Consider the following 17206-nt stretch of genomic DNA (forward strand, 5'->3'; position numbering starts at 1 on the left):
CATTCAAAAACATGTATTTTAATATAAAAGTTTGGTAAAAGTAGCATTTTTTTATAATTTCAGTTCACAAATTCTGCCAAAATTAATAAAAATTTGTGAAAAATCAAATTTTCTTTTGTGAATTTTGAAGAAGCCTGATGTGATGGAAACAAATGGAAGTCATTTTTGAAATCAGCATTAGAAGATGATTCAGAAATAACCTTTTCTGAGAAAACAGTGAATTTTCTCAAAATACAGAGTTATGAGATGTATGAAGTTAACAGGGCTTTCACTGTTTGTTGACAGAGAAAGCTCTTTATATTACTGTTGATGTAGGTGGGATGGTTAAGAGGTGTCATATTGTTTATTTGCAAACATTCATTTCAGTAGTTGAATTCAAATAAAAATTCACTTTATCTGCAATATAAATTTGATTTCACTCAGGGGGCGACTTTCTGCCCCCATTGAAGACCAGGTATCAAGTTTACACCATTAAGGCTTGGACGCATGTTCAACTGAGAGAAAAATAACATTATCTGTGGTTCTGCCTGAGTTGCTAATATTATTTTAAATTGATATTCATCACTTGAAAAATGGAAGTTTTGCTGTTATACACCACTTGGCTGTTCACTTGGACAAAATAATTTGTTCACGGTTTCACATATATTTGCTAATAGAGACCACCTGCCAGCCGATGAAAAGCCTTAAACTTTGAACAGTTGTCCTGGTAGCTTGTTTTTAAATGTTTAGTACATTCACCTGTTCTAGTCATATTATAAAATTTAAAAAGATATTAGCAACTTAGGCAGACCTGTGATAAGAGTGTATGAATTGAACATAAGCCCAAGCCTTAGCACCGAAGGCTCAATGCTCAGCCTTCACTAATAGTACTGATCAGAAGTTGAATGCAAGTAATGCATACAAATCCTGATTTAATTATGTTTTTACTCAGTGGTTCTGGAAAAATGATTGCTTTTTTGATGGCAACATTCAGTTTCTTAAGTATTGCCAACTGACTTCTAACATGTGCTATTCATTTTGAGATTGATCCATTCTCAAAGTAATAAAAAAGATAAGGAACATGAACTAAAATTGTTATTATTGAAGTGGGAACATCACTCATTTGGTTATAGATTTTTAGGGAGGTAATTAAGCCTGGGATGCTATGTGATAATTAGCATAGTAAGGAGATAAAACATAGGCAGCTCAACAATGCTCACTAAGCTTTCTCTACTGAGTCATTCCATAGTGTGAATGATTGAGCAGCAGAAAGGCTCTTCACTCATAGTGTAAGTATGGAGTCGATAGGCATGATGAAATTATATTCATTAAATTTTATATTGGACCCTTTTAGAAGAATTTGTTGAGGTATTCCAATTTTATTCAGAATCAATTTATTTATTTATTTATTTTTTAATATTCACCCTGCATTATTTATATATTTATGCAGAGTGGTTTATTGAGGATTGTACTGAGATATGGTGCACAGCACAGTGAAACACTTGCCGGAATTTTCTTGTAGGCAGCTCTATTGATAAATAACGAAAACAAGAGAAAATGTAATACCCTTTACCAGAATTAAACTGCTTGGAATTGTGTGTATATGTGTGTGTGTGTGTGTGTGTTGGGGGGGGGGGTGTCACTGAATGGCTTTTAGAACATTTTTTAAACTCTTACCAAATGATGCACTTTAATATCTGATTTAAAAAAGAAAACTGAACTCTTTATGGAAATAAAGGGCTGTTAGCAATAAAAGGCTCACTATCTCTCCTGTTTGATGATCAATAGTTGGAGCAGTAGCAATATGATACATTTTGTCAATCAAGAATCAATAATGCATTCTATTACAAAACAAAAAATAATGACAATCAAACTGTATATAAAGTAAAGTAAAGGCCCTGGATCCTAAATTTACTGCAGGAACTGGTTCTCAATACACACCACATATTGCTGCTAGAGAAGTTACTCAATGAGTTTCCCCTTTGTTTCTTAACTCTGTAGCTTTGGGTAGATCCTGTGAGGTTCCACTTTAAAATAATGAGTCAGCATTAATCGTTAGTTGAAGATAAAAATCTGTGATTTTCTGTACCTTCCGAAATATAAACAAAGTTTTACTTGGTATGATTTTTGAATATTATTGAAAATCATTTTCTTAGATTTATTTTGAGAAAACCTATCCAGTTATGCACCACCACGTTTGTTCTTTTAACTCATAGTAATGGTAGCATGGGAACCTGAGAGGTATGGAAGCTATGGGGCTTGGAATTGTGGGTCTTTCCAGTTGAAGTTATTCATAGAACTCTCCACACAAAGTACCACTTTTGAAGTGAAAAGAATCATAAATAATTAGGACAACTGAGATAAGCAGTGGTTGAATCAACCGATAATTGTGATTCTGTCAGAAAAAGTACACGGGTATGGCACATGTAAGTAAGTGTTGATACCGTTGAGATTGGAACCGTGACCTTGTATATTTGTGGAATGAATAAGGAAGTCTTTGGGAGTTTAGAACTTTTTTCAGATAAGTTTATTCTATTAGTATGACTATTCATGATGTGTTCAGTAGTAATGAAATAATGCAATTTTTAAAAATGGCATACTAACAGCAAGAATTATACCCAGCTCCTTGACATAACGTGGCCTCGACCCCCCCCTTCTTCCATATACACACTATTCAGACTCCCTCCAGTCACTATATGGCAGAGACAAGAGGTAGTGACATTATACACTGGATGATCTCGAAGGCTCCTAGAGAGGTACCAGTAGTTTTAGTTTTTCTTGGTGTAGTATAACCGCAGTTATTTTTACACCAGTAAAATCAAAATCAAATCAAACCAATAGTTTCGGCCCGGTGAACTATCTACCAGCTTGTCTGCAAACACCGTTTTAGAGCTGTACCTTCTAAATGTAAGGAAGATTGGACTCACCACAATGCCCATTATTACCTTAAGACATCAGTCATACTGCATGACGAAAGAAATGGGGTTGAAGGTGCCAAAGCTTTGCTCTGAAGACTAAACATGGGTTCTACCACTTCAAGCTTCTAGTAAGCAAAGTGGTGGTATTGCACTGGTTGATGAGAGCCATCTACACCCTTTCACTTGGTATAGTGAAATTTGTTAATGCACCATTTAAAATTAAATGAATATAATAAAAATGAGAAAAAAAAAAATAATAATTAGAAGTGCACATGGAGCATAGGATATTCTTACCAACATTCCGAGAGAGATTCCTACATGCTGCAATTTATTTTATTTCATGATTTACAGTCTCCACTCCCACTTAGGCAGCCACTGAAAAATGTTCCTCAAACATCAGAACTTGTTCAGGTATCCTAAATTCAGTGTGAAAAAAAAAAGTCACTCTAGAAAAGAAAGCATATTATGATACACTTTGTTGATAATACAGAGTCTGCATTATATCTTTGGCATTAAAATTTATCAGACAATTTGTCCAGGAAGTTTGGGATATGCGACAAGCCAGTTTTTTGAGTTGTACAGTTTTCTAACAGTGCTCTCTTGTATGATTAAAGAGGCCTGTGTGCTCTGGATTCATTATTATTACTAAATTACAGTTGCTCAGAGCGAAACGGATACAAAAATATAGATTGTGACAGGTTTAATAATAGGAATATACATACATTGGATTCAATGTATGTATATTCCTATTATTAAACCTGTCACAATCTATATTTTTGTATCCATTTCGCTCTGAGCAACTGTAATTTAGTAATAATAGTGCTCTCTTGAGCATTGTTAAAAAGTGTCAAATGCAGTTATTGTTCTCCATAGCTGCATTTGGATTTGTTCAATACAGTATGCTTCTTATTTGCTTATAAAAATATTAAACATGTATATACTATGTAATTAAAATGGTAAAAGTTATTAATAAAAAAAAAAAAAAAAAACGTAAAGTGCAGCTATTATCAACCCACTGCAGGATGGAAGCCTCCTCAACAATTCATGCTGAGGGAAATGGACCATAATCTGCCACGCTGGTCCAGTGCGGGTTGGCAGATCGACTGTATTCAGCAGTCAGGGGCTTGAACCCCGGTCTACTCAAAGAGCGTGTGCTACTGCACTCCCACTCCTGCCCACCCTGTAATAAATGCCTGAGAGAAGTTTTCTGTATTTGTTGAACCAGTAGCAGTAAAGATTATTTTGAAGGAAAATAAATGTATGGAATAGCAGCTCCTTATAGCACATTTTTCCAAATCTGTTGCATATAGATTTGGGAGTTTTGGAAATATAAGCTCTCCATTGTTAATAAATTAATAAATTCCACCTTTTCTGACAAACAATTACTAAAGACCTGCGAGAGATGCCTTTTTTTTTTTTTTTTTTTTAATGAATACACCAAACAGAAAATGTATTAAAACCTATAGTACTTATTACCATGCATGGGTTGAAAGAGATGGTGGGGTAGGTATATGCTGGAAACTTTGCTCTGGAGACTAAACATGGGGCTTCACCACTTCAAGCTCCCAATAAGCGAAGTGGTGGTATTGCACCGGTTAATGAGAGTCATCTACCACCTAGTATTAGTATTATATTATAGCATTATATTATTATTGTTATATTATTTTAGTATTAGTACTGGTTAATATTACAATCAGTCAGTAATAACACTAGGTGGTAGATGATCACCATCAATAGGCACAATACCACCACTTCAAGCCTCCAATAAGCCAAGTGGTTGTATTTCACTGGTTGATTGAGGTGTTAGTATTAGGTACTAAAAATTATTAATATTATATTATACAGGGTGTTTTAAAGGACACAACTGTATTATAAGAATTTTAACAAATCACACAAAAGGGAAATAAATTACACATACCTTTATTTTACCTTTATAATGGAAAGAAATTACACAACCTTTACAACAAGTGTTGGAAATGGTTTCTACTCGCCTGGATGCAGGTTCATACCCTTTTCTTGATATTTCCAGCCACCTTACGTAATGTTTGCTCAGTTATGTTTCCAATCTCTTTTTCAATGTTGTCTTTCAATTCGTGAAGAATATGAGGATTACGTGAAATACTTCACGTTTTAATTGTTCCCAAAGAAAAAAATCTGGAGGAGTAAGATCTGGAGATCTTGGGGGCCACAAGTTTTTTGAGATCACACGATCTCTGAAAAATTCCTGTAACATGGCCATCTTTTCATTTGCTGTATGGCAGGTTGCACCATCTTGTTGAAACCAACATTCTTGTTCATTCACCTCCAACAATGCAATAAACTGTTGAATTATGTCACGATAAACTTCTCCATCCATAGTTTTGTCAAAAAAATATAGGCCCTATAACACGATGGCGCGAGATGGCACACACCAAACCCAAATTTTCAGGGTATGTTTTGATTGTTCATGATACACATGTGGGTTTTCACTGCTCCATATTTGGCTATTCTGACTATTCACATAACCATCCAAGTGTAACCAAACCGCATCACTAAAATAAACACGACCCAACACCTCAATTCCATTTTCATCAACAAAAGAATGAAGCCAACGACAATACTGTACACGTTTTTCATGGTCAGGTTCTTTCAGTTCCTGAATGACACCAATATGGTAAGCATGCAATTTTCACTTCTTTGTAGTTGGTGATAGTCCGGTTTGAGAAGATAACTTCCTAAGTGATTTTCTTGGTGAGCAGGTTAAACGTTCATTCAGATCATCCAGAACGTTCACAGTTAACAGTGATGGCCGTTTTTTGTCCTCCACACTCCCAGTCTCACGAAATTTCATAATTATAGGTGATATTGTTGACTTGTGGACAAATGACCGAGGAAATTTCATAATTATAGGTGATATTGTTGACTTGTGGACAAATGACCGAGGAAATTTCATCTGAAACTCTGCTTGCACACGTTGTAAGACTCTACAATAAACACACGCTCATTCTTGGAAAACGACATGGCTGATACAACACAGCAGACTGGACGCCTGACCGAGACTATAATGCATGTCACAGTCATTCAACTGCTTACCTCAAGTAAGTGCTGCCACCTACACTTCAAACTTGACATAACATTTGCCTGCCCGTAAGTTCTGCCTTCTTCATTTTAGTGTTGCGTCCTTTATTATGAAACACCCTGTGGTATTGTATTATTGGTGTTATTTTATATTAGTATTAGTAGTGGTACTAGTCAGTATTAGTACTAGTAATACAAACATGGCAGGTTTAGAAAAGGTATGCGTTTTCTTATAATCAGGTATTTCGACAATTGTCTTCAGTTTCCTTTAGGTTTCGCACAATTTCATGTAATTAAACAGTGCTTATTAAAGTTAACACAAGGTAACATGTTATGATTGATCACCATTACCAAAGCTTAATGAATGAATATCAGTTGCATCTAATATTAGTGTTCCATGTCTCGACACCTTGGGAATAAAAATGAAAAATTTGTGAGAAAATAAGCACTCCAACCTACATAGAGTGCAATCTGTTCCTAATCCTTTAAAGGATCACAGACCACTATCAGAACAATTCATGTCCAGTCCCCTTGAATTCTTGCAATGCTGTCCCACTATACACCATCAGCCCACAAAAGATAAGGCTGCCTTAAAAAAAAACCAAAAAAAAAAACAAAAAAAACCATAAATAAATAATCTTATCTGGATTTAAGGTGTTGAAATAAGCACATACTCACTCACTTTTCAGTTTTCCTGTGAGAAGGATCGACATGAATCCTTTTATACAAAATAAATGGATAAAAAGCTATTATTTTCTTCCTTTTTTTTTTAAAGGTCTGCTAACATTGTGTTGTTAATTTAATTGTGTCCTAATATTATCCACTGAAGTGTTAATGTCAAGTTTTTAATACACTCTTACCAGAAGGTGTATGATGAAGGTGATAAATATTGGATTTAGTTTGGTCTAGCAGTCTTTCTGTCATGACAAAATCGCACTGTGTTTACTGACAAGATTTGAAAATATTCTAGCTGGAAAATGGAATTCAGAGATTCCAAATTTTCAGAAGTATTTACTTAAATATAATTGTATTTGAAGTGAAAAACTTCATTATTCAGTAGTCCTACTTACAGAATAACTTATTTGCCAAATTGAACTGAATCTGCTTGATAAATATTGGATTTAGTCATGACTTGGTAAAATCACACTGGTTACTGACAATATTTGAAAATATTCCAGCTGGAAAATGGAATTCAGAGATATCAGATTATATTTGCATTTTCAGAAGTGTTAACTTAAATATAATTGTATTTGCAGTGAAAAGCTTCATTATTCAGTAGCACTACTCACAGAATAACTTATTTGCCAAATTGAAATGAATCCGTTCTCCCCTCCTTTCCCCCCCTCCCTTAAAGGCTCAAAAATATCCGTACAGCTGGAAGTTTCAGGGCATTGTATCTGTATATTTATTTTGAATATTACATAAAAATAATTAAATAAAAGTAATTAACAAATTACAAAAAAAAATGGATATACTGTCTGTAATATTTTGTATACCTAATTTGTTGCAAAAGGATACATGTATACACATAACTGCCTTTAACCCAGATCATCCCTTATTTATTTTTTTTTTTTTTAAAAGAAAAAGCTACTGATACAAATAATGTACCAGAGTGGATCAGTTACCTAAACCTTCCACTTGCCTTGATGGGAAGAATGTTTTTTATTTTTATTTCAAACATTGTCCTGTGTTGAAATAGCATAAGTTTCGATTCACCCCGTTAGTATATTCCAGCTCAAATATTTTTCTGTATTTTTTATTCAACTTTTCTCAGAGTATCCCTAGATTTTTGTGATCTATATAAAGAAAAAAGATTTAAAAAATAAATATATATATATACATAGTGTGCATAGTGTTAGGGTCAGGCGCCACCTGTGATTTCTCACATCTGCGCCATATGTACGCTGTGAAGAAATACAGAACTACTGTAAATGCCAGAAAAGTGTTGTCTGTTGTATATGACATATTGCGTTAGGTTCTGTTGGGTGTCCTGGCATTTGGCCGCAGGGCCCCTGGTGGGACCTCACGTTGCCCGCACACACCGCTAGGAGGTAGCCAGGCTGCCCATTATTCTCTGGCTAGTCTCCGCCAGGGTCGCCTGAGCGTCCTGGACGAAGACCAAGTTAAAAAAAAAAAAAAAAAGAGAAGAAGAGAAGAGAAGGTCAGGGGAACAAGAGGAAGAGGGATCTGAATGTGAGGAACAAGCTAAAGTGGACAGATAGAGAAGGCAGTCCACCCGAGTAAGGAGAAATAGGGGATGGGTAGAGGGATCAAAAGTCACAGGGGCAGGCGCCACTGTGCGAGTGCCAAAGGCCAAGCACTCTCTGGGAGTCAGCTTTTCAAGGAGTGCCAACCATGATGATGCCAGCATAGTATTTTAATCTTCAGTCTTACTCTTTTATCAGTTTGGGAAAATGCTATCCGACCCCAGTTTGTGTTTGCACTTGAAGGTCGTTGTTCTGAGCAGCTCTAAGTTCAGCAAACTTTGCCCGTCTGATGGTAAAGACGGCTTGTGCGTAACTCGTTAAGGCTTTGTATGTCGTTTCATTCTGAAGCAGGTATGTTTCATGATTACGAGGGTTCTCCTGGATTTCAGTTAAAAATTTGAGCCTACAATCATCGTAAGCAGGGCACTCATACATGAGATGCCTCCATGACTCCTCTTCGCCACAGTGGCAGAATGGATTGCTTTCAATTCCCATTGCTGTCAATTTTTGTTGAAAGGGCCCATGTCCTGTGATCAGGAATGTAACTTGCAGACCAGGTGAAAACCAGGAAGGAGACTTCGGGAAAGTCATGTCAATGGATGGGAGGAATCTTCTGGTAATTTCTCCTTTGGGCGTGGTTTCCCATGAATGCTGCCAAATTCCTTGAAGGTGTGTGAAGATACGTTTTCTTTCTTGTTTCAGGTCATTGGTAAGTTGCAGTTGAAGATTTAACAACTGTGTCGGAATTCCCTTCTTTAATCGATGGTAAAGTCCCCTTTTAATCACCTCAAGATAGAGTGGCAAGCATCCAGTAATAGCCTGTAGGGCAGGGGTGCTGACAGTGCGACATGCCCTGCAGATAGATAACATCATGAATCTTTGTATTGAGTCAAGTTTACGCTTGTTCTTTTCCAGGATAGCCTTTGTACACCAAACTGAGGCTCCATAACACACAATTGGGAGAAACGCCACTTTATAGATGAGTGACAAAGCTTTATGCTTCAAACCCCAGTCCGCTCTGCTGACTCTTCTTATCATAGCCGTATACTTTCGGATTTTTGTGGATAAGTACTTCAGATGAGAGTGAAAGGTAAGACCGGTGTCAATGTAGATTCCCAGGTATTTGACTTCTGTGTAGAGACGTATAGGGATGTTATTTAACTTCATTGTTGGAGGCCTGCGTATTTGTAGCTTTCCTTTGAGGAGAATCGATTTTGTTTTCTCACCAGAAATTGAGAGGTTGTGGAGTGCTGCCCAGTTTTGGAGTTTTTCCAGAGCTGTATTTGCTTTTGCTTCCAGTGCCGCTCTTGTGTCACCTTGCACCACCAGAACAAGATCATCAGCGAAGGCTAAGGGTCTGGCTCCACCCAGGTCAAACCCCAGGAACTCGTCCAGAACAATGGACCAGAGGAATGGCCCAAGGACAGAGCCCTGGGGGCAACCCCGGTGAACGCATCTTGTCATAGTCTGGTATTTGTTTACAACTTGTAATTTTCTATTGCTGAGATAGGATTTTAGACTATTGTATAGGTTTTTGGACGTGTTTGCCTGCCGAAGCCTCCGAAGGACACTGGGCCACCACAGTCGATCGAAGGCACCAGCAAAGTCCACCATGATGGCTAGAGTATACTTTGAAGTTGTATGTGTGGCCTGGGTAATCAAGTTGTGTATAGCATCTTCAGTGCTGGAGCCTGTCTTGAATCCAAACTGACATGGTGAGGTGAGTTGCTTATCGGTATAGCAGATGGAAAGGCGATACAGCAGAAGTCGTTCTAGAAGCTTGGCCAAAACGGAGAGCAGAGCAATTGGTCGGTAGGAAGGAGGAAGTTGGGGCGGTTTATCTGGATTTTTCAGGATCAGCTTGAGAGTAGCAGTCTTCCAGGGTACAGGGAAAGTTCCTTCAGCAAGGCACCTGTTGAGGAGGCTCAAGAGTGTGGTGGGATAGACTTCAGCGAATTTCTTGACTACGTCGACTTCGAGTAAGTCAGCACCTGGCGTTTTGCCATCTTTCATTTTAGCCAGAGCCATATTCATCTCTAACATAGTGAAGGGCGGTTCCGTAGCCTCTGGCTGATAAGCCTGATTACTGTCGATGAACTGCTGCTGCTCCAGTGACATCGCTGTAAATTCAGTAGGGTAAATGGAATCAAGAATATTGTTTATTGAGTCAGACCAGGTAAAGGTTGAAGAGCCATCCGGTTTGAGAGTTGTACTAAGAACCTCACCTCTAGGCAGCCTATTGGTGACGATGCGGAACACGATGCCCCATGGGTCTTCATTGCCAATAGTAGAGACCAGGGTGTGCCATGATTCCTTCTTACACTTACGAATTTCCTTGGTGTACATGTTTCTAACTACCCGATATGCCTCCCGGGCAGCTTCAACCTCATGTGGGGGAAGATGAGCACGTGCACATTGGTAAGTTTTCCTGGCTTGTTGTGCCCTCTTTCTTAAGTCCCGAAGGTCTGTATTCCACCAGGGGACAGCATAGCGGTATGGCCTCCTACGCGGAATGGACAGATCACAGGCACTTTTGATGATGGCAGTAATATTGCGTACACAGTGATCTGGCGAGAGTGAAGCCGGTAGAGGAACATCATCCGGTAGCCTTCTGGACAGTTCCACAAGGAAGCGTTGCCAATCCGCTTTTTTGGTATTATAACGCACAATGTCCTTTGGAATCGATGCGACGCGTTCCATCGAGCGAACAAGGGAGAATGTGATCGCTCTGTGGTCTGAAGTGGTCCAGGACTCCTGGACCGTCCAGCCGGAAAGTTTGTTGGCTAAGTCAGGCGTAGCCATTGTGATATCAATTTCGCTCTCCCAGAGTGGGCCACTGTAAGTGGGTAGATGTCCTGGGCGGTTTAAGATTTGTAAGCCTGATGTGAGGATAAGGTCCTCCAGTCTTGAGCCATTTCCTAGGGCATTCCTATCTGGTGCCTGACTGTGCCAGAGTGGCGAGCGACAGTTTGAGTCCATGCCTATCAGTAGATGCCCACCCGGGAGGAGCTGGAGTGCCATTTCAATCAGAGAGATCGCAGCAGTGATGTCTTCACCTGGATGGCTGTAGAGAGAGAGGATGAACAGTGATCCAAGAGATGTCATGATTTGGGCACAGGCACTGATGGAAGTGCATAGTGGGGTGATCTTGGTTGCTGTGATATCAGGGTTTCTGATGACAATCGCAGCCCATGGTTGGTCATTTGTACAGTGGATAATTTTATATGATGAGGGTTAGCCCATAACCACCCCAGAGCGAACATAGGGCTCCTGGAGCAGGATTAGATCTATTTGTTTTTCCTCAGCCTTTATCTTCAGCTGGTCTGCAACAACTCTTGCTCTCTGTGCGTTTAATTGTACAATTCTTATCTCTAGTTGGTAATTGGGAGAAGGAATTCTATCCATAATTTATTCGCATTTGGTAAAGACTCTTTACTTTTAGATAGACAGGGCAGTTGGTATTTCGGATGGAATGTTGGTGTGGAGCCTTTACAGCCTTGCAATTTGCGCAGCTTGGCGGCTGATCTCTGACAGGACAATCCTTATAGTCGTGTCCCTTTTGGGCACAGTGGCCACATGTGGATTCACGCTGATTGCAAGTATGTGAGGTATGGCCAAAGCGGAGACACCTGTAACATCTGCGGACAGGAATATATTCTTTGAATCTATGGCTGCCCCATCCAATGAATATTCTGTTTTGAGCTCCCAGAATTTGCCATGCTCTGGTTGATAGTTCGATTACCCAGTTTACGTTTGTAGGTGACTTGGTCTTCGTTTTGTATTTCGGAATAATATCATCCACGCTAGCCTCATCTTGCAGGTATATACTTAGATTTTTATTAAAGATCTCGGCTTTGAGCTCCTCTGGTGTTAAGCTCTTGTCCACATCAAAGATCACAATTGAAGGCCCTTTTTTCTTTGGGGCTTCTGCCCTAAGCCCGAAATTTGTCATGTCGGCATTATTCAGGATGGTTTGTGCCTCCTCCCTGGTGTCTGTTTCTATTAAGACTCCTGGATGCCTGGTCTTTCTAATACTCTTTATTTTTACAGTTTTCATCTGCTCCTTGAAGTTTTTTGTCAGTGCTTCCTTGACCGCTTCACTGGTATCTAAATGTGCGTCTTCCACTGGTTTAACCAAAATAACATGTGATTCAGGCTTTCTTACCGCATTTCGGTTTTGTACTTTTCCTGGTTGGTTAGGCACATATTGAGCTCCATTCCTCAACGCCGCTGAAAAGGAGCGGGGGCGTTGTTGCATTTGTTTTTCCCCCTCCTGTGTGAGAACTTCGATTTTTGCTTTCAGCCTCTCGTGGTCGACGTGCAATTTTTGGACCACTGTCTCCATTTTACTGAATATCTCTATCACGTCAGTTCTAATGGCAGCAGTAATTCTACTTGATTGCTTAGCCATGTATTTTTCTAGGGTTCCTCTAATGGCAATAATCTGTTCCACTGGAGTCCCAGTCAACGGGGGAACCTGGGTAATAGGGGGTTCCTGACTCTTTTTTCCTTCATGCTCAGTTTCCTGACTCTTTTGTTCTTCATGGTCAGATTCGCTGAATGATTCATTGGCAGCCTCTTCAGAGACTTCCTTCGTTGTTGGGACGTCTGTAGCAGACCTTCTTCTACCCTTCTCTTTCTTCTTGGCCTTGGTCTTTGTTGGTTTATTCATACCTTCCCCAGTTGCCGGGGCCTCATTCCTTGAGCGGATTGGGTAATCCGTCTGTCCCTTAACTATCAGTTCAACTTCAGCGTCGCTCATGTTGTTTTAGTGGGTATCTGGATTAACGAGAGGAATACGGATAAACGATTTTCTACTCGTAGTAAGTTGAAGCAGAGCTCGTTGTAATTGCCAAAAAACCACAAGTAAGTGGTCAAATAGGGGCTGAACTAAGTTGGCGATTTTTTGGAGGCTGACTTCAATGTTTTAGAAAAATATATTTACATACATTGAAAATAAATGATCAAGTAGGGTAAATTTGTAAGCTCTGGAGATAAATTACCTTATTGTATAGCTTGCCCTTCTTAAGTTCAAACAAGTAAACAACAAACACGGTGCACTATTAGCTACTTTCTATTTCCTGAGAAACAAAAGGCAGAGGGTTGGAGCCTTGTTGCTCGAGGCAGGGATTAGCCTAATTGCGAGTACGTGCAGCAGGGTGGCATTCGCTCTAAGTGCTATGATACACGTGCATCCGGTCACTACTGCTAAAGCATATAATTATGTCTATCTAAAATTATCAAAAGTAAGTTTACCTCAAAAATTCGGGGCCGATAGTTGGAACTTTTGTATAGATGACATCTTTAGCTTTCAGGATATCCGAAATAATCTACACTTGGTTGCATAATTGCACTTGAAATTAAAGGAAATGTAAGAGCACAAAATCACTAGACTGACACACTCACCGACCCGACTCCACCTCCATATATATATATATACAGTAAACCCCCGCTATTCACGGTATCTGTATTCGCGGTCGCTGATTTAATATAAAATGAAATCTTAAAAAATGTGAATTTTAAAGCGCCGTGAACATTTTCCACCATAAAAAAACATGGGCGTGGCTAAAATTATCTTTCCCGGTCAAAACAGCGCTCAGTGGGTGGGGGAGAGGGGCGACAAAATCGCAAGCATGCATGTTTCTCGCTAATCCTTGTTCAGTATGTGTTATGCGCTTGCCATGGAAGGTTTTGTCGTTTGCTGTAATTTATGTTTATAAATTGAATAAATTTATCAATTTATAAATTGATATGCTTACAAAAATGATAAATCTACCGTTTTGCAGTGTAAAACAGACTTTTTCGAGTGCATTAACAGAAGAAAGTGAATTTATTGTGGACAAGTTCTTTCTAACCCATACAAAAATATGGCTACAAGGGAAATGTGAAAAGATCAAAGAAGGTGATGACATTAGCGAATAAAATTGAGTTATTAGATAAAATTTCTAATGGTGAAAGTGTCTCCTCAGTGGCAAAATATTATAAAATCAATGAGTCAACAGTACAATCAGTCAAGAAATCGGAAGAAAAAATCTGCTGTAGTGTCCATGAAAACACGCTAATTGCTTCAAAAATTTGCTCTATAACTCGTGATGTTAAATTAGAAAAAATGGAAAAGGCTTTGAATCTGTGGATAGAAGACCGAACTCAAAATAAAATTCTGTTAAGTTCACTCATCATTCGTGAAAAGGCAAAACTCCTTTATCAACACTTTAGCGAAACTGGTGATAGCACTGGCGGGATAAGTTTTTTAGCTATAGCAAAGGCGCTAGTTTGAAAGATTTGTTTGAAATTTCTAATAAATATTACATTTAATATTAAATTGCTTCTTATTTTCATTTCGTTGCCATATGCTTGCATTTCACTATGTACTGTCTATGTACATAGTCATATTATGAAGGTACATATAATACATACATAGACAAAATTTTAGACTAGTTTTTCTTATATATTTCATACTTTGGAACGGAACCCCTTTATTACTATGGGAGCCATAACTCAGTATTCGCGGCATTTCTCAGGGACGTAACCCCCGCGAATAGCCAGGATTTACTGTATACATAAAAATAAATATTAGCATTAGCATTAGTAGAGGCATTTGATGCAAGAAAGCAAGCTTATGCAGCATCAGCCAAAAAAAAAAAAAAAACCCACTTCCACTTCACCCCTCTGTTCGTTCAAAATACCTGTCCAGCTAAGCCTTAAACTTATTTAGGCTATCAACCTCCACCACAAGGGATGGCAGTCTGTTCCACCAACCAACCACCCGCTGGCTAAAGGCAAATTTCCGCACGTCTATCCTACATCTGTCTTTCCTCAATTTGAATTTATGCCCTCTCAGGTGATTTTTTTGAGCTAGAGAAATATTGCCCATTCCAGCTTTTTAACTTAAAATCTTTTTTATTCATGCATATTTACATTTCAGATTAGTAACCAGTGGAAGTGAAGACAAAGTATTTATAGCCTTTCAAAGAATTTTTTTTGTTTTCCATTATATTTTAGTAATTTTATCGTTTTATATTTTTTCAGGTTGAACATGTTTTGCCATTACTTAAACGTGGTATTGGTATTCATCACTCAGGTCTGCTCCCTATTCTAAAAGAAACTATCGAAATTTTGTTTGCTGAAGGTTTAATAAAAGTAAGTTTATTTATTTTAAGGATTTGTAGAGTGTGTAATGTAGGAATTGGATGTAATTTTAGTATCTCAATTTATTGTCATGTGGTGTTATTTGCCATTGTAGTACTAATAATGATTGATATTCATTATTTTATCATAGTTCTACTGGCTTCTTGAAATTTAGTTAAGGTATAGTAAGTGTGGCTGCATTAATTTCCTCTGTGGATTACGTGGCAAGTCTTTCTTGTGTTTTTCCTCATCTTTTTCTAGTTATTCAAATACACAACATGCCAATTGACCTATGAGAACAGAATGAGACAATAAATTCTCTATAAAATTTTAGGAAATTTCAGCTATTCTGGCTCCGGTAACAGTTGGTGTTGTAGCAGACTTATCTCTACTCAGTATGCATTTCAATTTCATGTCTTAATTTTTTTTCTTGGTTGCCTTTCCTTTATATTTATAATGTATCTAGCTTCATTCATCAATTAATGATGAAAGTTTGATTTTCCAAAACTTTGATTTTCCAAACCTCCTTCCCAAATTTGATAAATTTTCAGATTTTAGGAGAAATTTTTGAATTACTTGTAGTTTCTCAATAAAAATATTTAGGTAGCATATTTGAACATTTTATACATTTCAAATTTTACGATCTTTGAAATACTTAAATATTTCTTGGATTTCTCAAAAATGGATTGAATTTTAATGTTTATTTAATGGATTGCACAGAGCAAAGTTTAAAATTTTTACAAATTTTGTAGTATTTATAGTGTTCTTTTTCCTTGAATTCTTGACAAAGCTTATTATTATAAGAAATTATTCTATTATTTAGAAGAATTTAAAGTAAGCTTGTTTTCCTTTTTGACTATAGTGAAAAGACGCTGGATACATATATCCTATCAAACTGCCAGGTAACGTACACTTACAGTGCATTTCTTGGGAGAAAATTGCACTGAATGAGACTGGAATAATTCAGAAGTGTAGAATGCTCTGTTTCTGATAGCCTCTATTCTAAGGGGGAATCAGGTAATATTTTGTGAAATAATAATAGGTGGATGAGAATGGGAGTATATCTGCTGGTACAAAAATTGACAGGCGGTAGATCACTCTCACAACTGGTGCAATAATTCCCCCCAATAAGCACTTTGCTTATTGGAAGCCTGGGGTGGTGAAACCATGTTTAGTCTTCAGAACTTTGCTCTGGAGACTAAACAGAGCAAAGCTCTGGACCCCCCCCCCCAACCACCACACACACATCTCTTCCACCATGCAGTATGATTGATATTTGTTAAGGTTATGATGGGCATCATGGCGAGATCTAATCTTCCTTATTATTAGCCATATGGTTAAAGGAAGCCTGAGGCTTATACTGCACCGGCCAAAAAAAATTTCCGAGTTACCCTGACACAGAGAGAGAGAGAGAGAGAGAGAGAGGAATCACCACGAAAGAGAAGAATGATGATATCCCACTCAGGACCCTGGGTGTACAAAGCCCATACTCACCAATGTGAGCCCCTGGAGTTAATGCTTTGATACAGCTCTAAAATGGTGTTCACAGGCTATCTTCTAAATAGTCCACTGGATCAAACCAGTTGGTAACCTCTGAGGGGCATCTGGATCAGCTGTTGTATAATGTTGCTGCCTGTACTCTGCCAGATAGTGATTGGAGGTAGCATATACGTGGGGGTGGGGGACATTGTCAAGGCCTGTTATGTTAAGGAGCTGGGTATATTCATACTGTGAGTACGCCATACTCAAAAATTTCATTACTTCAAATAACATTCCCTTTCCCTCTTTTTATTATTTACTCATGATAAATATATCATGAATATTCAAACTAATAGAACAAACTTATCTGCAAAAAAGATATAAACAGTTCTTTGTTCATTTCACAAACATGCATGGTCTCATTTCCAATCTCAGTGA

At 38.1% G+C, this 17206-nt stretch overlaps 1 protein-coding gene across 2 annotated transcripts in view; it reads left to right on the top strand.

Moving 5' to 3' along the window:
* The window catches only part of Mtr4 (exosome RNA helicase Mtr4), a 499068-nt gene that overhangs the window by 225133 nt on the left and 256729 nt on the right, over positions 1–17206 (top strand). For both annotated transcript variants that reach the window (XM_090371841.1, XM_090371842.1), the window contains exon 12: positions 15191–15301. In XM_090371841.1, the coding sequence (XP_090227967.1) occupies positions 15191–15301 (111 nt within the window). The remainder of the gene's footprint in view (positions 1–15190; positions 15302–17206) is intronic.

This window comes from Mastigoproctus giganteus, chromosome 4 (genome assembly GCF_048544385.1).
Source record: "Mastigoproctus giganteus isolate SK-2022 chromosome 4, ASM4854438v1, whole genome shotgun sequence".
Taxonomy (NCBI): domain Eukaryota; kingdom Metazoa; phylum Arthropoda; class Arachnida; order Uropygi; family Thelyphonidae; genus Mastigoproctus; species Mastigoproctus giganteus.